General features: G+C 41.9%; 1 protein-coding gene across 1 annotated transcript in view; it reads right to left on the bottom strand.

Moving 5' to 3' along the window:
- GPAT3 (glycerol-3-phosphate acyltransferase 3) overlaps positions 1-9,315 on the bottom strand; it is a 61,825-nt gene extending 52,510 nt beyond the window's left edge. The window contains exons 1-3 of the mRNA XM_072810796.1: positions 9,207-9,315; positions 8,218-8,530; positions 649-715 (exon numbers count right to left, since the gene is read on the bottom strand). Coding sequence (XP_072666897.1) covers positions 649-715; positions 8,218-8,358 — 208 coding nt within the window. The 5' untranslated portion in view covers positions 8,359-8,530; positions 9,207-9,315. The remainder of the gene's footprint in view (positions 1-648; positions 716-8,217; positions 8,531-9,206) is intronic.
- Positions 9,316-24,331: the final 15,016 nt, after the last annotated feature.

Below are 24,331 nucleotides of genomic sequence, written 5' to 3'. Positions count from 1 at the left end.
TAAAATTCTTACCCCAAGTCAAAGAGTTTATTGGAACAGTAAAGCACTAACAGACACAGGCACTAGTGAGCTCAGTTGACTTAACTCACTTCTAACAAAAATTAACAGGCATCTTTACTGCACAATTTTTCTGAGCCTTTGTTACTGTATAATACTACTTTCCAAAAGCAAGGTGTGGCATGTGATGATTCCCAAGCTCTTTCATACAGGAGTTATTACTTATTTCATGTATTACCAATCAGCCTTTAGTAGGAAAGGGTTACTTTGAGGAACATCTTTCAGACCTGCAAATTAGAATAAGGTACTAATAAAATCTCAAAAATAGGTTTAACTCCAAGGTAGTCCAATTAGCATTATTTTCTTAAGCCATTAACTACATCTTTAAAACTAGAGGCAACCACTTTTAAATGTATGCCTTTGGAAACACCCTGTAAGAACGCATGGATGACCTAGCGTTATTACTACCACCTCTCCAGTGAAAACTCATTCAAAACTCAGGCAGCTGCTATTTTGCATAAAGAACAAAATTATGAATGATCCAATGCCTATAGAATGCACTGCTTCTGCATATTTCAAGTTCAAACTGGGTAGATGTAGATTTATCCAATTTGGGTATCTTAACCATCATAAATGAAAAAGAAGACTTACCAACAGAAGCGGAGTTTTTAAGAACCGACTCCTTTGGGACTCCTTTTTCAATTCGTATTGTGGCCCACTGTTCAAAAACAAGTAGTGTTGTTAAAGTAAACTGTTCCACAGACACGATGTAAAAATACTCAAACCTTACTTATACGAAAGTGAAATTAAGCATTAAACCCTGGCATTCTTCAAATTAAAGAGATGCCCCTAGTAAATCTTTGAGATAGCAGTATTCATTCCAAGGCTCAAATACACTCTTAACATTAGTCACTTATCGTGCCCTAATAAATGAGGACAAGAGAGCATTCACCTTTTTTAAACCCCTCATGTTCACCTGGTAGCCCCATAAAAGACTCCTTGAAAAGGTCATGAAGCAGGTCACACAAAAGCACAGGTTATGACATCAAGACTGAGTCACTTACTTAACCCTTCCAGGCCTCAGTTTCCTTATCTGTAAAATGAGGATAATAGTTCCTGTCCCCTAGGGTCACTATGAGGATTAAATGAGATCAACATATATAAAGACCTAAACACAGAACCCGAAGAATAACTATTGTTTTCATAACAGATTAGGCATTCAGGGGCCAGATACACTCAAGAAGACCTAATTGCCTGCATCAGAAATAGGCTTGCAGAAGGAGGCAGTCTACACTGTTGAAATCGCTACCTAAGGAAACCACTGGCCACCTGGTCACTTGCCTCTATTGAGATGCAGAGGGAAAATACTATGATTATGAGAAACCACAGGTTTGCGAGAATTTAAGAACAGGAAAAATCAATTCCCATTCTTGTTTATAAAGGACATAGGAGCATAAAGAAATATACCAAGATGTAATTTGTTATTTTCTTCTTTATGTTTTCTTCATGCATTTCCAAAATTATTTACCATTAAAAATCGGAGTTCAAAAAACCACAAGTGAACTTTGTTGACAGCACCCCGGAAAAATCCCAATGACTATTTTTCCAGTTTAGAAAAGGAAAAATGAAAATATTATTTATATGATTACAATCCCAGAAGCTAACATTGTCTAAACTGACTGATTGGGGATCCTTGGGTGGCTCAGGGGTTTAGTGCCTGTCTTCGGCCCAGGGCGTGATCCTCAAGTCCCAGGATCGAGTCCCACATCAGGCTCCCTGCATGGAGCCTGCTTCTCCCTCTGCCTGTGTCTCTGCCTCTCTCTCTCTGTGTCTCTCATGAATAAATAAATAAAATCTTAAAAAAAATAAAATAAAATAAACTGATTGGAGAAGTGAGATACTAGAGGAAAAAGGCATTGTGATTATTATAATTATGATTTAAGCACCCTTGAAGAAACAAAAAAATTTATCGAAAATGTAGTGGCCAAAAACAGGTATTGCTAGGCTCACAAGGAATTAAAACTATTTTTAAAAATTCAAATAAGTAAGACAATGAAGGATAAATGATCCTATACCTGAAGGTCAAGGATCAGGACATGATCTGACTACATCAGGACCCCTGCACAACATCCCAAAGAGCCAAGTAGGAACATGCTGTTTGTGCTTAGAGAACAGCCTATAAATAGAGACTTAATCTTCCTGGCTCCAAGAGGCAAGTCACAAATGATAATAAGATTCAATCTTAATCTGATTGAGGCTTTTTCCTTCCTTACTGATTTAATGCAGGAATTCTCAAACTCTAGACATACCTCTCATCTCTTCTCAATAGAAGTCAAGGCTTATTTACATAGTTTTTCTCTTTAAAGCATTAGTACCTATTATCATTAGACCAAAGATATAATTAAGATAAAATTTTGTAAATAACTGAACATTTGCTATCTTAGAGTTCACTTCTTTTCTTGTGGCCATGTGACCTTATATTTTATATAAATGGCAATTACCTGAGATTAGGACAATTATCCCATGCTCATACGATGGAAAATACTGATATTTTGAGGCTGCTATGGGCTGAATTGGGTTTCCCCCAAAATTCATATGTTGAAGCTCTAGCTCCCCAGTATTTCATAATATGACCGTATTTGGAGATAGGGCCTTTTTTTAAAGGGTGACAAAGTTAAAATGAGGCTTTTAGAGTGGGCTCTAATCCAATATGACTTCTAAGAAGAGGAAATTTAACACACAGAAACACCAGGTATTTGCACAAAGAGGAAAAACCAGATGAGGACACGACAAGGAAGCAGCCATCTGCAAGCCAAGGAGAGAGGCCTCAGAAGAAACCAAACCTGCCAACATTTTTCATTTGAGACTTCTCACCTCCAGAGCTGTGAGAAAATAAATTTCTGTTGTCTAAGCCACCCAGTCTGTGGCATTTTGTTATGGCAGCCCTACCAAGCTAACACAAGGGCATGCTCATATGGCACGATATGCTACAAAGAGCTCCATGTTCTGTCACCAGACGAGTGTCAGAATGCATAACCTCCTGAAATGGTAACTCCAGAGATCTGTCCTACAAAATACAGTGACAGTGCTCAAGACTAGCAAAGTTTCAGGTTGGAGGAGAAGTCATTTAATGCCAAAGGAAATTTGAACTAGGAAACCATTTTCTTCTGTGGTTTCTTCTTTCCAGGGAAAGTGAAAAGCACCTGTGCTTTGAAGCCTGATTCATATGCATATGAATTGCAGCTCCTCACTTCTGGCTGAGCTCATCTGAGACAAAGGATGCTTCACCCCTTGGGATCAGAGTTTCATCATCGCTAAACCAAGGACAATACCAAGATAAAAGATTAAAGAAGATAATCTATCCAATGACTGCCACACAATAGGTTACAAAGTAGAAAATATTGGCTTCCTCCTCCCTCACACCCCACTATTTATTTAGCTTCCAAAATGATCACTTTTTTCCAGGCCACCAGTGAAACTTCCAATACATAGCTATTTCTCTTCTACCACACCAGCGGATTAGGGAACCCCCAAGACAGAGATGGGGAATATCTCTTCAGAAGTTCTAAACCTCTTCTAGAGGTTATCTCAGAAAACATCTGCCTCCAGGAACCACAAAAAATGCAGTTCTGTCCACAAGATGATCTTGAAGTAGGACAGTGGCTTCTAACAATCCCCATTGTTACTCTCATCTCACTTCCCCTACAAAGAAAAGTTGAAAGATACTTCCCATCAGGTTCTCACTCTATTTTAAAAATCCTCTTGAGAAGCAAAAAGCAGCTGTTTCTAATTCACAAAAAAAGGGGTTAAGTCTGAGTTTCAAGTATCTTCCTTTTATTCATTTATTTATTCTTTAAATGGGCTGCACACCCAGTGTGGAGCCCAAATCGTGGCTTGAAATCATGACCCTGAGATCAAGACCCGAGCTGAGATCAAGACCTGAGCTGGGATCAAGATTCAAAGGCTTATTAACTAACTGAGCCACCTAGGTGTCCCTCAGTCTGAGTTTTAAAGTTTAGATCAAAAGCTTACAAAAATTGACACGGTCACCTAGACAATTACAACATTCAGTTTTATGCTAAAAAGACATTTAAAAATTAACTAAAAAGAGAAAAGGAAAGGATGAAAAAGTATAAAATTATATAAAAATTCAAATATTAGATTCATCCAAATAAAAGCAGGCCACCATCAGTAGCATAATAAAACAGTTTCTTGACAGACCTGTCATGTTGGCAGAATAAGAAGTCCTCAGGTTCTAGATTCAAATTAAAAATCCCAATTTTACCACTAACAGCTGTAAGTCACTATCTAGGCAGATTACCTCTCTCAATCTCCATTCCCCAACCCACCAGTGGGAATAGATAGCCTCTGTCAGAGAGTTGTGCAATTAAGCACTCTCCCTGGGTAGCTTCTCTTTATTATTACTTTCTGTTATAAACAGCCATGGCCTTCTAGCACGTTTATTGTATTTCCAATACCAGAAATAATACCTGAAGACTATCTTAACAGAGATGTTATAACCACTGGTTATAATATGACACTTAGTGATGTGCCTTTTAAAAAAGATGAAAAACTAATTGGTGGATGGAGAAAAGTGCAAAGGGAAATAATAATAGTTGAAATAAAAGACAAGATCGGGTGCCTGGGTGGTTCAGTCTGTTAAGCATCTGCCTTCAGCTCAGGTCGTGATGCGGGGTCCTGGGATCACGTCCCCAAGTCAGGCTCCCTGCTCAGTGGGGAGCCTGCTTCTCTTCCTCTGCCCTCCCCATGCTTGCACTCTCCCTCTCTCTCTCAAATAAATAAATAAAAATCTTTAATAAATTAAATTAAAGACAAGAACTGTCTGCTCTGAGTATGTGTGTATGTATGCTAACTCATTAAAGATCTGAAGGTAGGTTAAATCATAGCCACATAGGAGCAAAAGCAAAACAACAAAAAACAAGACCAAAGAGTGTTCCAATTCGAGCTCCAATGAGACTGGAGCACCTCCTATGTATTAGTGCTTTCATTGACTTCTCATTGACCTGTGCAATAAGTCTCTGAGGCATACTCCTCTATACCCATGTCAAAACTTAAGTGACCTGCCCAAGGTCACAGGGCTAGAAATTCAGAGGAAACTGTTCATGCTCCCAGCTTATTTCTCGAGAGCTAAGGGAAAAATTAGTCCATTAACATTCATGATCTGTCCATTGCCTTTATTATCTGGTTAGGTTAGATAATTTACGTACCACTGCCATACCTTCTCCACCAACCCTATATTCTCTTCCCATTCTTCATCTCCTTGCCTCTAATCATGAGCCTTAGGCCAACACATAGCAATCCTTCACCACCCTCACCCCCATCAACTTCTGCGCAGTTGAAAACGGCATTTTAAAATCTTAAATCCATGCTCCTATTTGATTAACATGAAAAATTCACATGTACACACCCCCTCCCAGAGATTCCGATACATATACTCCAATACCCAAACACAGTATCCTCTACTTATCCCCACCCCAGAGTGTTAGTTACTTTTCATACTTTGAATTCCTAAAACTTTCCCAATATAAAGTTGTAATAATGCTGTATATACTCCTCAGAAATGATGATACCCCCTGGAAAATCACCAGTTTAGAGAAAGAAACAACCAAATCCATTGAGAACTAAGTGCGAAAGAATGATGAGTAACAGAAGAACTGCGCCTTGCATAGAATCGACAAAAAGGCAGGATATTTGTCCAGAACTAAAGATGTCCTAACACTAAACAAACAGCACGATTTTTAAGGGAATTGTCCCTATAGTCAGAAAAAGCAATCCACTCTACTACCCACCGCCTAACAGAAATATCTGTGAAACATCTAAAGCTCTTCTAGCTGAAGGATAAGAAACCCAAGGTCATCATTTCCCTCTCCTGTGCCTAAAGCAGACATCACTATGGGATCACAGCTCCCTCCTAAAGAGCCCAGCTGCTCCCAAACTACAAGTAAGAGTTAGCCCACAAAATGAATCCCAATTTTAATTGCATATATGCCAAGCATCACTCTGACCCCATTACTTACTCTAAGCTAAGAGGGTAGTTCCTTACTCAGGCTGCCATCTACCGGGTTGCCAAGCTAAGAGGCCTGTCTCCCACTAACAGGCAGCGCATCTCTGAAAGTCTCTGCAACGCTAGCGGGACAAAAATGAATACTTCAGGCCCTATCTAATTGAAGACCAGATCCTGAACTGGATATATACCTTCCAAGTATGGTGATTATTTGCCAGGCTGACCGCAACAAGCTGGTCTCTCTCCTTAACATCTCTTTGGTTGCACCTTGAATTATTGAAGCAAGACGAGAGCCAGCCACTGGAAGTCAGTGTGTACAAACTACCTTCACTCCAATCTCACATAGGGTATAAATTCCAAAAAACACAGCCGTCCAGGAGAACAACTCAATCGTTTCAGAATTCTGAGAAAGAGTTCTGAACCCCAGCCAAAGAGGATCATCTGCTATGGGGAGAGTATTTGAAGAAGACCTAGCCATAAGAAGCAGCCTAAAATATCCACAGCACGGAATGGCCAAGTTCACCGTGTGAAGTCAACCCAAAAAGTTCAAAACTGTACAGTATCTCCGGGCAGAAACAACATAACTTTGAAAACATGACAGCTGAAGATGAAGAAACAAATATAACTTCAAAAACTAGACAGAAAAATAGCCACAAAAAGAAAGTGCAACAAAAATCTGGGGCAAAACAGGAGATTAGCAAATAGAAGAGAGTTGCAAGAGGTCAGTAGGTGAGAGATTAGCAGGTAATCTCCACGTGGGAGATTAGGAGTTTGAGATGTGTATCTGGGAGCCACCCCCCTCCCTGAGGGAGAAGAAATCCAAGTCCCAGGGGTAGACCAAAGATAAGGGCAGAAAAATGTGAACCCATACTAGAAGATCCTATACGAAGTTAGAGAAACCTGGGTGCTAGAGTCTAAGTAATAATAATATTATTCATTTAATTAATAGCCGCAAACACTGATATAGCACCTACCACCTACAGGCACCCTTTTAAAATGCTTGAGATGTTAACTCATGTAAACAACCCTATGGGAACTGGTGTTATATTGTTATTCCTATTTTATAAAGTGAGGAAAATGAAGCATAAGAAGTAGGAGACTTAAAAAAAAAAAAAAAAAGAAGAAGAAGAAGTAGGTGACTTCCCTAAGCTCACACAGTGAGAAGCAGAGCTGATTTCAGAACCAAATCGAAGCACATCTGTATCCAGACTCTGTACTCCTAGTCTTAGCCCTAGTCCTCTCCTCAAGTAAGACTCCTGTCTCCATTTAACTCAAGCAAACCGCAAACCACTGATCTTCTCCAAGTCTCTGTATCCTTGCCTGGCACACGAGGATAAGGCTGGCCCTCCCTTACCTTCTCAGGCTTTGGGGAGGGAGCATCTGCTGAAGGAGCAAAAGGGAAAGCCCTCTGTAATTTAATTAGGCTTTGCAGAAGAGTGAGCTGCTGTTGTGCCCCACCAGGCTCACTTCCATCTAACGCCTTTCTTTGCAGAATTTGGAAGCAGGAGTGTAGGGAGAACAGAGGTCAAAGAATATACATTTCAATGACATTTCAAGTGCTTTGGACTAGATAAAATTTCCATGACTCCATTAAAATATAATCGGATTTCTGTCTACCGCCCAGCAATTGGGTTTCTTATCTTGAGCATAAAGTAGAACATGACGCCTTTCTGGACAGCATGCCTTAGTACACGAAAGGACCTCTGAAACCTGCGGCTATAAAAAAACTAAGGAGAGTGAAGGGACAGCTGCACTACATGATGGATATAAAGAAATCTATATAAAAAAATAATAAAAAATAAAAAAAAGAAATCTATAATATAAAAGACGTATGTGTTGTTCTAATCAGTAATAATAATGATGATGATTAATAATAATAATAATAATAATAATAATAATAATAATAAAGCTGTGGGTGGGGGTGGCTCTGCATTCAAGTAGAGGAACCACAAGGTCCCTCGGTCTCAGCCCGGATCTCTCCACCTGCGGGAGTAGCCAAGAGGCGGTCTCCGCGCCGCTGCGGGGGATGAACTGAAACGCACCCCCTTGGAGAGCGCTGACCTTCCAAGCTGGTCCCCTCGCCTCCACTCGGCTCTCAACAGTTCCACTCGCCGCCACCACCCACCACCGCGCTGGGTTCTCTCTCCCTAAAGCCCTCAAAGGTGCTGGGGCGCCGCATCCCACCGGGCACTCACCTCTAAAGTTTTCACCAAGATCTTCATGTAGATCTCGGAGATGCCCAAAGACACCCCGAAGGCCGAGGGCAGGAGGATGAGGCCGAGCACCAGCGTCAGCCAGGTGGAAAGGATCTTCCCGGCCAGCTCCGCGCCCTCCATGGCTGGGCGCAGCCTCTGGGTGGGTGGGGTGGGGGTGGGGGGGGTCCGCGGGCGGGGTCCGGGCGCGACAGCTGTCCCTGCCCCCGCAGCCGGTGGGGCAGCAGCTCCGGAGCAGAGGCGCGGAGCCGGGCTCCGGGGAGTCCGCGCCGCCGCCGCCGCCGGCCACTCGCCTCTGCAGGGAAAGAAGGGAGGGAGGAAAAAGCTTTCGGGACGGTGGCAATTTCCTTCCTTCCCTCCCCTTCGGGCTCCTCCCGGCCCGGCCGGTTAACTCCTTCGCCGCCGGAGCCCAAGCCTCGCCAAACCCCGCAGCGGGCGCAGACCTAGGCGCGCCCGCAGCTGGGGTGACACCGCGGCCGGGAGCGCGCCCCACCCCAGTGCCTGACTTCCTCTGGGTGGCGACCGCGACGACCCAACGGCTGACTCACCGCCCCGCACACCGCACACCCGCCGCGGGCGGACCCGGCGCCCAGTCTCCGCGCTGCTTCCTGCGCTGGCCCTTGCCCCCCGTCCCCCGCCACCCAACCCGGGGCGCGCAGGCTGGATGCGCCCTGCCCGCGCCCCGGCCGCGCCGGCCCTGCCTCCCCGGGCCCCGCCTCCCCAACTCGCCCAACCGAGGTCCTGCGGGGAGCAGCGCTTTCTGCAAAATGTTCGCACCCCCAAAGCGAACTGTTGACGCATCCGGGACGTTTGAGAAGGTCGCGTTTGTGGGGGTGCCAAGCAGCCTCTTCAGAGGGGCTTTCAGGCAGAGGGAAAGGCCGAGCTGTCGTCGGCGCCGCTCCCGGGTCCCCCACGCCTCCCCTCACGCGGTCGGCTCGGGCGGTCTCCCGGGGCTCCAGCGCCTACCGCACCTGCACCGGAGTCCTCCGGCTGCGACCCGCTCTCGTCCTGGGGAAAGATTCCAGCCACGGTCGCCCTGCCGTCCACCCAACACCCTGCGCGCACAGAAGCTGCCGGGAGATGCCGGGCGGGCTCCAGGCTCCACCGGCGCCGCGCTCCTCCCGGGCGTGCAGCACCGCTCCCCGCACCCGCCTGCCACCCCGCGCCCCGCCCCGCCCCACCCCCGGCCCTGCAGCCTTGCCAGCTCTTCCTAGAAGATGAAGGGCAAAACCCTCTCTGGCTATTTGCTTCGCTGCAGTTCGTGTCTCTGGGAGACCTGCTCTGTCCTAGAATGAACCTAAGAAGGGATGTCGGGACCCTAGGAGCTGGAAACAGGCTGCCCAGAGCTTCCAAACCCATTACAGAATGAGAGCAAAATCTCACACACGCGGCTCTCCTTCGGGTGCTATTTCAAGCTGGAAAAACTGGGAGGGCCAGCAAAATGAATTGAAGCAGTGTTGAGAGCAAACACTACGTAGAAAGCTGCCCATGCCCAGGGTGTGGAGGAAATGGGGCGCAGGAAGGAGGAGAGAAGCCCCAGGGCAAAGAATGTAAATGTTTGTGCTCCGCACACTCTTGCCAGGTGTGTATCACAAACCTCCGCAGCCGCCAGGAAAGAAAATAATTATGACTTGGTCATAAGAACCAAGTCATGGGATGAAGACGTTTCAGGGCTTTGGTTGCTCTGTGCCTCTCTCTGCCAGTTTACAAAAAGAAGGAGGACGCAATTGCCAAAATCTGTCCAAAGTCCTTGCTGAAAACAAACACATTCAGCATAAAACCTCAAAGATTATATTGAATCATTTAACACTTCGGACAAAATTCTTACTGTCCTTATCTTTCCTCAAAGGAAGGTGACTGAGGAAAGCTAAATGATTGTACCAAAGTTTACCCAACAGACACCCAGTGCAGGCCACTCAGTTATAAGGATGGTTTTTTCTACCCAGCCAGACACAGGTGCTGGGTGCCCACAATCCCTAGTAATTTCTGATGCTCATGACCGAACTCCATGAACTGGTTTTGGTTTGCTGGTTTTTTTTTTTTTTTTCACTATTGTGGAAGAATTATTGTTCCACACTAGAAAAGTAGAATGGTAATAACCAGGAATTTGTGGTCTCAGGTTCACTGCAGCATGGAAAAGTAAAAGTCTGAGCTTTCTCATCAGTAAAATGGATTCCTTTTGCAGTCAGATGTGGTTGTGAGTCTGAAACTCCTTTGTTAACAACAAAGCTCTGCACAGAGATCAGAAGGCGAGTTGGTGCAAGTGCAAAAGCTCTCCCTCTTTTTCTTGCCTAAAATGCAGAAGAGCCAAGATAGGTGCACCTTTGCAGATGATGAGGGTGAGGGAGGGAAGGAGTGAAAGGGTGGGTGATCCCAATGTTCCCTGCACTCACATCACCTCTCCCCCTCCTGCAGCCCTTGAGGTTCTTTCAATTAAACCCAAGTAGGATCCTTAGGTTTCCTTTCATGCAGTTAAGATTCCCTTCACTTACTCCGCTAGCTTCCTAGGACTGCCTTACAAATGACCACAGACTTAGTGACTTAAAACAACAAATATTTATTTTCTCAATTCTTGCAGCCAGAAGTCTGAAGTTGAGGTGTCTGCAGGGCCAAGCTCCTTCCAAAAGCTCCAGGAGGGGGCCAGGGCAGGGAACAAGCTCTCCTTGCTTCCTCTCACTCCTAGTGGCTCCCAGTGGCTCCCAGCATCCGCTGGCTGGTGGCAGCATCACTCCACTCATTGTCTCAGCCTTCCTCCGTCTCTTCTTCTCTTCTCTCCTCTGATAAAGACACTCGTCATCCCAGACTGAGGACCCACACTCATTGGGGTGATCTCATCTCAAAATCCTTCACTTAACTATCCTAAATCTGTAAAGACCTTTTTTCCAAATAAAGTCACATTCACAGGTTAGGATTTGGGTATGGCTTTTGGAAGGCTGCAATTTAATTCACTACACTGATCATCTCTGTTAACTGGGATAATAACCCACTTGGTGAGATGGTTATTGGGATTTTGAGATTATATTTTACAAATTTAGCTGATGGTAAAGTGCTCAATAATGATGTTGTTCAGGACAATCCTGTTTTTCACCTTTTCTCCTACTGCCTATTTCAATAATGCTTCCTTTCACTGTCGAAAATATCCTGGTTTGAACGGTAGATCACATGATTCTCTACTATGTATATAATGTATGAGTCTAAAATATTACATTTTTTGACAAAAATCACTGTAAACTGCTTACTATCAGAAATCTTTTCATTCATCTGTAACTCCCTGCCCATTATCCACTCCTTCACCTGCACAGAATTTTACTTCACTCCACACTGTTATTCAAGGTCAGCAATGTGACCCTAATGGTCACAAAGTAAAGTCCAAATATCTTAGGCTAGTTCTTGAAGCACTCCAACTTTAAGTCCCATCACCTTCCAACAAAGCCTTTCTCATCTTTTTCCAGTTCCTGCAGTTTCTTCTTCTCTGAGGTCTTTGATCACATCCCAGTTCCCCCTCCACACATTCCCCTCAACATCCCCTCCAACACCCCACATCCCTCTCCTGATCTCTCATCCAAAAATCTCTCACTCCACAGGGTAGGGATCCAACATGAGGATCCTGCCAGTTGCTGAGTATGTCTATTGCGATTATGCATTGCAGAACTGGGGAAATAGCCACAGGATGGATTTGAGAATTTATTGGGATCACCACTCAATGGACCTGAGCTAAAACTCCATCATTCGCCTGACCTCCATATGCTCCTATTTTTACTGATAAACCGAAGTGATATTTTGGGTCTTTAGAAGTCAGTGTCAGTGCAGAAACAGCCTCCAGTATTCCCTGAAAGTCTGATTATTTCCCTTTCTTCAATGCACTGTCACTCTGATAAATGGCCTTAAGTCTTTTGGTGGAAGACCAAAAGATTAACAGTATAATACTTGAGGAAGTCTCAAGGGGACCCAGCTTCCCCTTCTTTTAAGTGGTCCTGGGTCTGTAAACTATTTCAAGTTTGGAAATTGATTGAAGGACCAAGACTATCTGTGTTGTGATTCAAAATAGACTTCTGTTGACTAAACCTAGAAGTTTTCCATTTATATATGTGAGAATATCGTACACAGCCCGTCTATTTCTTTTGATCAACTGGTCAATGCCAGAAGTTTCTTGGAGTCAAACTATTCTGGTTACTACTCTCACTCTGCTCTCCATTACAGTCATCATACTCACCTTGTCTGTGGCAGTTAAGTGCAGCCACTCAACCCCTTCCTACAGTCCCATTATTCCCATTAACATTTAAGGACCCCAATTCAATGGTTAGCAGTTCCCATTGTGAATTCTGACCTTCATAGAAAAGCAACCGTAGAGCTCTTCAAGGATGCCAGAGCTCCCTTTCACAAATTTCTTTCTCACAGATGAAGTAAGAGGTATGTCTTTGGATCTTCCTAAAATGAGTGATCAGGCCTTACATGATAAATCCACTTCAACATTCCAATCTCTCTAAGCCTTTGGATACTTTCCTCTACCGTATACCAAGGTAGTGTTGCCTTCTCAACTTCTTTCATGTAGACCACCTTTGGTTTCAGACCACAAGTCGTACCGTTAGAGTCCTTTGTAACCCCTGGAGCTGAACACCAAATCTGGAATTTCTGTTTAGTGGGCCCATCTCAATAGATTTCACCTGATCTAATGCTATATTCCTTCCACCATGCTCTCACACCCTTAATATCCATTTCCACAGAAATTCTGCAGATTTCTGCCTGTATGAATTTTTTAAATCATGCAGTTCTTCTGGAGTATAGTACACCTCCCCATGGATTATACTTTGTATTTCACCTTTCAGGGCCTGCTTGACTTTAGTTACAGGTCCAGAAGCTATGAGTGGTGGAGGCAAGTCCAGAAAAGAATCATCATAGTCTTTCAAGCAAGTCCCTCAGGGGAGGCCATTACAAGTTCTTCAGGCAAAGGAGGACTAAGTTCTTCAGGCAGAGACAGAAAGCTGCTTCCACTGGCAAAGATGACTCAGCAGAATTTAAGGGTTGGATAACCCCTTGTTCTGTCAAGATTTACTCAGATTCCTCTTGTCAGTTTTCAGGATCCAGTTTCTTTCCAATCAACACCATCACTTTTGTGTTGTAATCCAGTCACTCCCAGGGTGAGACTCTAGGTATGCTTATCAGAAATATTGGCCCATGACTACAGAAGATTAGGGTTTCTTTCAGGATATATACAGAAGCTTTCAGATCATTCATTTGGAGTGCAACCCAAGAATTTGTAACCTTGGGTTCATCCTTTTTTTTTTTTCCTACTAATGAAGTGTAGTTAGGAACAAATAGCCCATTTCATTATATTCCCTTGTTTAACTAAAATTATCTAAAGTAGCAAATATATGGTCAACTAGAATCTTGCCTTCTATTAATATTGATTAGGAATATCCAATGGCCATATTTTGCATGTCTCTTACCAAATCATGCTGTGGACTACTAGTGCCGACCTTATCACTGAAAATAGAGGCATTGTCGCATTTAAATCGAATCAGATTAAAAAGACAACTCCGGAAAACTCATCCTTTAGATTCTGAATGCATAAGTCATGGGAATAAGAGGCACAACATAGGAATATAGTCATTGATATTTTAATAACCTTGTATGGTGACAGATGATATCTATACTTGTGGTGAACATAGCATAATGTATAAACTTGTCAAATCACTATGTTGTACATCTGAAACTAATTTGACATTGTTTTTTTTTAATTTTATTTATTTATGATAGTCACATAGAGAGAGAGAGAGAGAGGCAGAGACACAAGCAGAGGGAGAAGCAGGCTCCATGCACCGGGATCCCGATGTGGGACTCGATCCCGGGTCTCCAGGATCACGCCCTGGGCCAAAGGCAGGCGCTAAACCGCTGCGCCACCCAGGGATCCCACTAATTTGACATTGTGTGTCAACTCTACTCAAAAAAAAAAAAAAATTTAGGGGATCCCTGGGTGGCGCAGCGGTTTAGCGCCTGCCTCTGGCCCAGGGCGTGATCCTGGAGACCCGGGATCGAGTCCCACATCGGGTTCCCTGCATGGAGCCTGCTTTTCCTTCTGCCTGTGTCTCTGCTTCTGTGTGTGTGTGTGTGTGTGTGTGTGTGTGTGTCATGAATAAATACATTTTTTAAAAATCTAAAAAAAAATTTAAATACCATCAATCACACATGTGTGAGAATGAGGGCAAAAAGAGAAAATTACATCTAACTATTAATTAAAATTACATCTAACTATTTAATATTAAAATATTAAAAATAAAGTATTACTATAAGAATATTTGTGACTTCATGAACCTTCAAAATGTCTCAGGGACCTCCAAGAGTCCCTGGCTGTATTTTGAAAACCACTGACCTAAATAAAAGCATTTTGCCAACAAAAAAAATAGTGCATGGAGGCACATTATTTATGACGGAGTTGTCTAATACCTCATGCCTCATACCTCATTTTTAACTTATATGAATTAAATTGTATGACTAAAAAATGAAAAGAGCAAAAATGAAATAGTGGTCATTCCACTCAGGTAGCATTTTGAGATGAGGAACATAAATCTTCTCTTCCTTGTCAAGGTGTCAGTTTCTGGGGTAAGAAGGGGTTTCTCAAAGTGTGAACATTTCCCTTTCCAGATGTGAATCTAGCATTAAAAGCTAGAGTACATATTTTCAAACTGCTTAACCCTAAAAGCCAAGCATTTGCTTCAGTTGTGCCCAGTCCAAGGAGCAATGAATCTATCCCGATATTGGAAGGAAAACTGGCACGGTAAGAGATAGTCTATTGGCATCCATAATGGAGCATGCCTAGGGAGCTCTTCAAGGATGATTTTGACACTTTTGGATCTAGAATGTGATCCATAGGGGTGCCTGGATGATGCAATTGGTGGTGCTTCAGACTCTTGGTTTCAGCTCAGGCCAGTATCTGGAGGTCATGAGATTGAGCTCCACTTCAGGCTCCACAGAGTCTGCCTGGAATTCTTTCTGTCCCTGCTGCTCATTTTCGATAGATAGATAGATGATAGATAGATAGATAGATAGATAGATAGATAGATAGATAGACCTTTTTTAAAAATATGACCTCACAGATTCTAATCTACGGTCTGACTGGGAAGCACTATCATAGGACCTGATAGCTGAACCTACTCTATCTGGTCTCCAAATGTAGGAGTGAGAGCTAGTAGTTAAAAAATTTTTCATGCCATAGCAAACTGTTATGACATAGTGATATACTCAATGCACATTTTCTAAATTGGAACAGAATGTCCCAAAAGAGCAAGAATGCAGGTTCAAGGAGTACGTACAGGGAGAAGGGAAGCCTCTGATCAGAAAGCCCAAGCTCGCTTGTCCCCAGTCCATTTATTCACTAATTTTATGTAAGTGAGCAGTCAGAAACTAGAGGGTCTTTATAAGGACCCATCCAATGTTGTTTAGAAAATTTGAATTGACTGCATACATTTTAAAATCTCCACACTAAAATTAAAATTTTCAGACTATCTTACAATCAGACAACACTGAGTTTGCTTCCTATAGGATAAACCTCTCCATCTTCATCCCTCTCGTGGTCTTTAGCCATCATTATGGCACTGATGTGTTTGTTTGTTTTCTTTTTTTATTGGCAATTATTTTGGTTTTTTTTTAAGATTTTGTTTACTTATTCATGAGACAGAGAGAGAGAGGGAGAGAGAGAGAGAGAGAGGCAGAGATACAGGCAGAGGGAGAAGAAGGCTCCCAACGTGGGACTCGATCCCTGTTCTCCAGGATCACACCCTGGGCTGAAGGCGGAACTAAACACTGAGCCACCCAGGCTGCCCAAATATTTTGTATTTAAATTTGATTAATCAACATATGATGTATTATTAGTTTGAGAGGTAGAGGTCAGTGATTCATCAACCTCCTATAACACCCAGTGCTCATTACATCACATGCCCTCCTTAATGCCCATCTCCCAGCTACCCCATCCTTCCACTGCCCTCCCTGGCAGCAACTCTCAGTTTGTTTCCTATGCTTAAGAGTCTCTTATGGTTTGTCTCCCTCTCTGATTTCATCTCATTTTATTTTTTCTTCCCTCCCCTTCTGATCCTCTGTTTGTTTCTTAAATTCCACATATGACTGAGGTCGTATAACTGTCTTCCTTCGATTGGCTTATATTCTTAGCATAATATCCTCTACTTCCATCCACGACATTGCAAATAGCAAGATTTCCCTTCTTGATGGCTGGTGTGATTTATATATATATGTATCTCCCACATCTTCTTTATCCATTCATCTGTCAATGGACATCTAGGCTCTTTTCATACTTTGGCTATTGTGGAAATTGCTACTATAAATACTGGGGTGGAGGTGCCCCTTTGGATCACTACATTTTGGGGTAAATACCCAGTAGTGCAATTGCTGGGTTGTAGGGTAGGTCTATTTTCAACTTTAAAAAAAAATGTATTTATTTATTTATTTATTTATTTATTTATTTATTTAACCAAGAGAGAACACAACTGGGGGAGTGGCAGCAGAGAGGGAGAAGCAGGCTCCCTACAGAGCAGGGAGTCCAATGTGGGGCTCAATCCCAGGACCGTGGGACCATGACCTGAGCCAAAGACAGATGTTTAACTAACTGACCCACCCAGGTGCCCCTGTTTTCAATTTTTTGAGGAACCTCCATACTGTTTTCCAGAGTGCCTACACCAGTTTGCATTCCCACCAAGAGTGCAAGGAGGGTCCGCTTTCTCTGCATCCTTCTCAACATCTGTCATTTCCTGACTTGTTCATTTTAGCCATTCTGACTGGGATGAGGTGGTAGCTCATCGCGATTTTGAATTGTATTCCCGTGATGCCAAGTGACGTGGAGCATTTTTTCATGTCTCTGTTGGCCATTTGTATGACTTCCTTGGAGAAAGGTCTGTTCATGGCTTCTGCCCATTTCTGGATTGGATTATTTGTCCTTAGGCTGTTGAGTTTGATAAGTTCTTTATAGATCTTGGATACTAGCCATTTATCTGATAAGACATTTGAAAATATCTCCCACTCTATCAATTGTCTTTTGGTTTGGTCGACTGTTTCCCTTGCTGTGCAAAATGAAGTCCCGGTAGTTCATTTCTGCCTCTGTTTCCCTTGCCTTTGAGATGTGTCTAATAAGAAGTTGCTGTGGCCAAGGTCACAAAGGCTGTGATGGATTTCGATGGATTCCTGTCTCACATTTAGGTCTTTCATCCAGTTTGAGTCGATGTCTGTGAGTGGTATAAGAAAATGGTCCAGTTTCATTCTCTGCATGTGGCTGTCCAAATGTCCCAACGCCATTGGTTGAGGAGACTGTTTTTCTCCATTGGATATTCTTTCCTGCTTTGTCAAAGATTAGTGGACCGGGACATCTTGGTGGCTCAGCAGTTCAACATCTGCCTTCAGCTCAGGGTGTGATCCCGGGGTCCTGGGATCAAGTCCCCCATCGGGCTCCCTGCAGGAAGAAGAAGAAGAAGAAGAAGAAGAAGAAGAAGAAGAAGACGACGACTAGTGGACCATAGAGTCAAGGGGTCCATTTCTGGGTTCTCTATTCTGTTCCATTGATCTATGTGTCTATTTTTGTGTCAGTCCCATACTGTCTTGATGATTATAGCTTTGCGATAGAGGTTGAAGTCCAGGGTTGTGATGCCACCAGTTTTGGTTTCCTTTTTCAACATACCTTTGGCTATTTGGCGTTTTTTCTGGTTCATTACAGATTTTAGGATTATTTGTACCAGCTCTGTGAAAAAAGTTGATGATAAGCATTGTATTGAATGTATAGATTGCTCTCGGTAGCATAGATATTTTCATAATATTTGTTCATCCAATTCATGAGCGTGAACTTTTTTCCCATTTCTTTGGGTCTTCCTCAATTTCTTTAGTTTCTTATAGTGTTCTACAGTTTTCTGAGTACAGATCCTTTGCCTCTTTGGTTAGGTTTATTCCTAGGCATCTCATGGTTTTGGGTGCAACTGTAAATGGAATTGACTCCTTAATTTCTCTTTCTTCTGCCTCTTTGTTAGTGTGCAGAAATGCAACTGATTTCTGTGCGTTGATCTTATATCCTGCCACTTTGCTGAATTCCTGTATGAGTTCTAGTAATTTGGGGGTGGAGTCTTTGGGTGTTCTGTATACAGTATCATGTCATCTACGAAGAGGGAGAGTTTGACTTTTTCTTTGCCAATTCAGACGCCTGTTATTTCTTTTTGTTGTCTGATCGCTGAAGCCAGGACTTCTAATAAATACTGTGTTGATGGGCAGCCCTGGTGGCTCAGCGGTTTGGTGCCGCCTTTGGCCCAGTGTGTGATCCTGGAGACCCGGGATCAAGTCCCATGTCAGGCTCCTTGCATGGAGTCTGCTTCTCCCTCTGCCTGTGTCTCTGCCTCTCTCTCTCTCTCTCTCTCTCTGTCTGTCATGAATAAATAAATAAATCTTTAAAAAAAAAAAACACTGTGTTGAACAGCAGTGGTGATAGTGGACATCCTTGCCATGTTCCCAAGCTGAGAGCTTTTCCCCCAAGGTAAGGAACATTGAGAATGATACTCACTGTGGGCATTTTGTAGATGGCTTTTGTGTGCTATCTACACTGTGAAGAGTTTTCATCAAGAAGGGATGCCATACTTGACAAAGCATACCATTTGACAAAATGCTTTTCCTGCATCTATTGAGAGGATCATACGTTTCTTGCCCTTTCTTTTATTAATGTAATGTATCACATGGATTGATTTGGGGATGTTGAACCACCCTTGCAGCCCAGGCATAAATCCCACTTGGTTGTGGTGAATAATCCTTTGAATGTACTGTTGGATCCTATTGGCTAGTATCCTGGTGAGAATCTTTGCATCCATGTTCATCAGGGGTATTGGTCTGTAATTCTCCTTTTTGGTGGGGGTCTTTGTCTGGTTTGGGGATCAAGGTAATGCTTCCTCATAGAAAGGGTTTGGAAGTTTTCCTTCCATTTCTACTTTTTGAAGCAGCTTCAGAAGAATAGGTATTCATTCTTGTTTAAATGTTTGGCAGATGGGGATCCCTGGGTGGCTCAGCAGTTTAGCCCCAGGGCGTGATCCTGGGATCCTGGGATGGAGTCCCACATCGGGCTCCCTGCTTGAACCCTGCTTCTCCCTCTGCCTGTGTTTCTGCATCTTTCTCTCTCTCTCTCTCTCTCTGTGTGTGTATGTGTGTGTCTGATGAATAAATAAATAAAATCTTAAAAAAAAAAAATGTTTGGCAGAATTCTCCTGGGAAGCCATGAGGCCCTGGGCTCTTGTTTTTTTTTTTTTTTTTTTTTTTTTTTTTTTTTTTTTTTTTTTTTTTCCTGGGCTCTTGTTTGTTGGGAGATTTTTGATGACTGCTTCAATTTCCCTTGCTGGTTATGGGTCTGGTTAGGTTTCCTAATTCTTCCCATTTCAGTCTTGGTAGTTGATAAGTCTCTAGGAATGCATCCATTTCTTCCAGATTGCCTAATTTGTTTCTTATAGAGAATAGAAGTAGGAGGAAAATGATTTGTACTTTGTACCTAGCTACTCATCACATTTTTCTTAACCCCAGCCTACTTCTTCACTTTCATTACCTGTCCAGCCGGTAGGTATTTGTATTTGAATGTAGTTAAATCTCACCTAGCCCAGTTAGAATTTCTTCCACAGGGAATTCTATTATCCCATTACTACCAAAATTTTAGAGTTTCAGTATTTCCAAGAGCTAGATATTATGAAGAAATAAGTTTCTTTTTCTTTTCTTTCTTCCTTCTTTTTACTTTTTTGTTTATTTGTTCAAAGTTTGGAGATCTTTGTTCAAGATTAGACAAGGAGTTTTATGGCCAAATGCCCTATATCCCTAGAACCAGACTAAAACAGAAAGCTCCACTATAGAGTTTGGTATATCTGGGGAAGGAGAGAGGATGACAAAGGAGAATAAAATTAGGGAAATAATAAAAATGTTCACTGAAGTTTCCATTAAGGAACTGCTCACTTATGGAAGGTCTTCCTCAGGCAGTTATAATCACTTTTTCCCCAGTAATATCCATTTTTACATAATTTAACAATATTCCCAAATATTTCTCTAATTTTGAAAGAATCATTATGTTATTATAATAGCCAGATTTTAACAGATTTTAAAAGTTAACTTTATGATTTTAAAGTCAACAGATTTTAAAAGTTGACTTTATGTTCAAAATTTCTGGATAAGGAGATCCCTGGGTGGCTCAGCTGTTTAGCTCCTGCCTTTGGCCCAGAGTATGATCCTGGAATCTCAAGATCTAGTCCCACATAGGGCTCCCTGCATGGAGCCTGCTTCTCCCTCTGCCTTTGTCTCTGCCTCTCTCTCTTTCTCTCTCTCTCTCTCTCTCTCTGTGTGTCTCATGAATAAATAAAATCTTTTAAAAGAATTTCTGAATAATAGCAACATTTTGCTCAGATGCTAATACTTGAAATTACCCAAGGGTGGATAAAATCCTCATCTCTCTGGTGAAATTATTGTACTACATCTGCACACATACATACACATAGTTGCTTATACATAGGTCTTGGTGATTTGGTGATCCCAGTCATGATTTCATGATTTATTATTCTCTGATGATCAATCATGCACTGAAATTCATTAACAATTGGAAAATTTGTCATAGAATTTGTCCCAGGAATAATCATGGAGTCTTTCATTCTGCAAGTTCCAAGTTAAAAACGTTTTCAAATCACAAGAGTTGCCTTTAATTAATGGATTGCTGTCACCACCCTATAATACATAGTGCTAAAGTTCACTTCTGCATTTTGAGCAGAAAGCAACTAGCTGACAACAACAATTAAAAAGAAAACAACTTGCTGACTAATTAGTAGCTTCAATGTACTCTGTCCTCTGTTAAAAATAAAATCTTGTCAACTACCATGATGACAGTTATAATGCACCATTGTTATTTATAATGCTTGACCCATTACTCTTTGTCTCTTCCTCGTGTCTCCCCCTTGAAGTTGGAGGAAAAACACTCGCCTCATCAAACCAGTTTAAAATAGGCAATGATGCCAAGCACATTCCGGCGTGACTTCTATGCTTCAGTAATTTTCACCACTCTTTTTGTTATTCTAACAAACAAAAACTTTATTGGTTTACTTACTTTAAATCCATCAAGTATTATTTTCACTAGAAAATGACTAACAATATTTTGGGTGGGACTTCAACATAAATGCAAATAAAATTGGTTAACCCAACTTTGTTCATGAATAAATGGTCAGGTGAAGGCAATCATCTCCTCATTGCTTCTTAAAATGGAGTTCCTGGAACTCCAAGAAACACAGACATAATCGTGGGGTCCCATAAGTCCTCTGTGAGTAAGTAGTGGTCATCTACTCTTTCGATTCAATATTTCTTAAATTAGAGCATACAAACATCTCAGGGATCTGAGAATTCTCTGGTTTGAGCATCCTAGGAAGTTGGTGATAGGATGCTGAATCTAGTGAACTGGAGGAAATGTTCTTTGAAACCAGGAAAATCCCAGCCTATGAGTCTGCCATTAAAGACCTTACAAACCAGATGGTTCATCAACACCTATGTGTTGAATGAGTTAAGGAACACATCAGCTTGCTCACTGTTGACTAAAGTCTCAGCCTCAAACTTTACAATTGACCTTCCTTTACAAAAGTGTATCAGGGGTATATTCTTTGCAACTTCTATCTGGAACATACTGTGACCCAGTCTGCCCAGCACTCCTAAAACCAAAGCAAATGACTCCACAACAGAGATTCTGCAAGTTTGTCTAGGAATGTGCTACTCTAATGAGGCAGTTTCTTCTTATAAAATTCCTATGGGGTTAGAGAAAGTGAGACAGAATATCAAAAATCCAGACCCACCACTACCTCAGTGTGATCATCTCCATTTGAGATCCTTAAAATGGCCCTTGGTTTTAAGGTGTAAAACTGTAAAACTTGGTTGAGTCAAGCTTTTATGGCCAGTTCATAACATCAAATTCACAGGAGACTGAGCCATGCATCAGATGCTTAGTGCTATGTATATTTTTCTAGTAGCCAGAACATCTTCAAAATAAAATGCCTCCTCCTTCGTTGTGTCAAAGGGTTGAAAGGCCAAATTTACAATCAAAAGAAATGAAAGCAAGACAGCTGTAGAGTGCTGAGGGTTCTTTCATCCATGGCCAAGAGAAATCTGGGGCAGAATTGCTGCTATGTGGCTAAAAGATGAGTTGCCACCTTCCAGTGCTTCTCCCAGCCAAGTTATACTATAAGCACTCAAATCAGCCTCTCTGGTTTCTCTCTTTCCTGATTCTACCTCGATTCTCATCTTCCTTTCTTAAATAGGTTTCTCCATAATCAGTGAAGTCATGGTTCCTTTCCTGTTAGTCATATTCTGGTCATTCTTCTGGGAAATCTACTCTAGCCACCTTCATGGGTCCTCCTCACATCTCTTCTGCAGCATATTTACCAAGTTTCACTGTTTCACCCCCCCACACACAAATGACTCATGCATAGTTTTATCCATCCTTTAAATCACTTTTTGAAAAAAAGTGAGAATGGGGGCATCTGGGTGGCTCAATCAGTTAAGTATCCTACTCTTGATTTCGGCTCAAGTCATGATCTCGGGGTTGTGAGATTAAGCCCTACATCTGGTTCTGTGCTGGACACGGAGCCTGCTTAAGATTCTCTCTCTCCCTCTCCCTCTGCCGCCTCTCTCTCTCTCTCTTCCCCTCCTCATCTCTCTCTCTCCCTCTACGTCTCTCTCTGCCTTTCAAAAAAAAAAAGGAAAGAAAGAGAGAGTAAAGTAAGAATAAGTAATCACTTCAGAAATAAAAAGTGATGAGCAATAATTGTATGTTACATACATTCATATAAATGTATAAGAATTAAATGTGTACATTATTTTTATTGTCAAAAGATGTTCTTATTTACAAATTCTGGTGATCCGAGGATATCTTGTTCCATTCCCTTTAAATTGATTTTTTAAGTAACTCCTAATGAAAAGGTCTATTCATCCAATAAGCAAATACAGACAGCATGTTATTTATAAGGCAGATATTATGATAAATATTAGAAGGTTGAAGAAAATTAAAATGGCCCAGTACATGTGAAGAAACAGGCTAAGAAGGTTTATAAATACATAATAACCTAGAATGAATCCACTTTTGTCCCTTCTAATCCATTTTCCACTATGCTATTGGAGCAGTCATTTGGAAAGAAAGCATCAGCATATTTTAGCTTATTTGGTCTTACAGCCATGTGTAAGATCAACAATCCAGCATAGACTGGGTTATGCCAAACCCCATCCTATTCCTCATTATTGTCTCTTCTAGTAGAAGATAAAGACTCTGGGTCCTTGGTACTGATACAAAAGATCTGGATCTCCTCCAAGCAATTCTTGAATAAACCCACATCTGCCTCCCCAAGGTTAAGCCTCCTTTACTGTACCATGAAGTGTAAGTATAAAGTCAAGAAACGTTTCCCACCACAGAAGCAACTGAGTCCCCGTGTAATAAGGACTCAACTGAAAATTAATAAAGGAAACCTCGCTAAAATGGAGCCAGGAAGCCAGAAGGGGGAGCTCTCATGCCTTGACACTTAACATCAATTACAGCAAGAATTGCAATTATAGACTCCAACAGAACTGTCAGCAGGAAAACGTCAGCAGTTATAGGTCCCGACAGGAAAAGATATACATTGCATCTCTTACATAAGAAATCAACTAAACTAGGCACTCAGCCAGATAAGAAACCATCATCATCCTGAACTCTTGCTTTTATTTAATGGACTTTCATTCAAAACAACTCTTCCTAACATTCTTCTTCTCCATGAAATAGCATTCTTCTTCTCCATGAAATAGCATTCTTCTCCTCTGTTTGTCGGACTTGCCTATGGATTTGCTGTAGCTTGTTTGTCACAAATTCCAATCCTCTGCTATTCTGAAATAAACCCATTTTTGCTGGTACAATAGCTGTTTTATTTTTAAGGTCAACAAGCTATATACAATTATTTACATTTCAAACCTGGCACTGACTAAGACTTATGTCTAAAACATCCACATCCCTGTTTTTCTTTCAGGTTTCCCTAGAAACAAAGTATAAGTATTTCTTTATATTTGTATAATTAAAGAGTCTGTTTACAAT

The sequence above is a fragment of the Canis lupus genome, chromosome 33, assembly GCF_048164855.1.
Source record: "Canis lupus baileyi chromosome 33, mCanLup2.hap1, whole genome shotgun sequence".
In the NCBI taxonomy this organism is placed as follows: Eukaryota; Metazoa; Chordata; class Mammalia; order Carnivora; family Canidae; genus Canis; species Canis lupus.
Note: the sequence above shows the minus strand (reverse complement) of the source record. Positions and strands in the feature narration are given on the sequence as shown.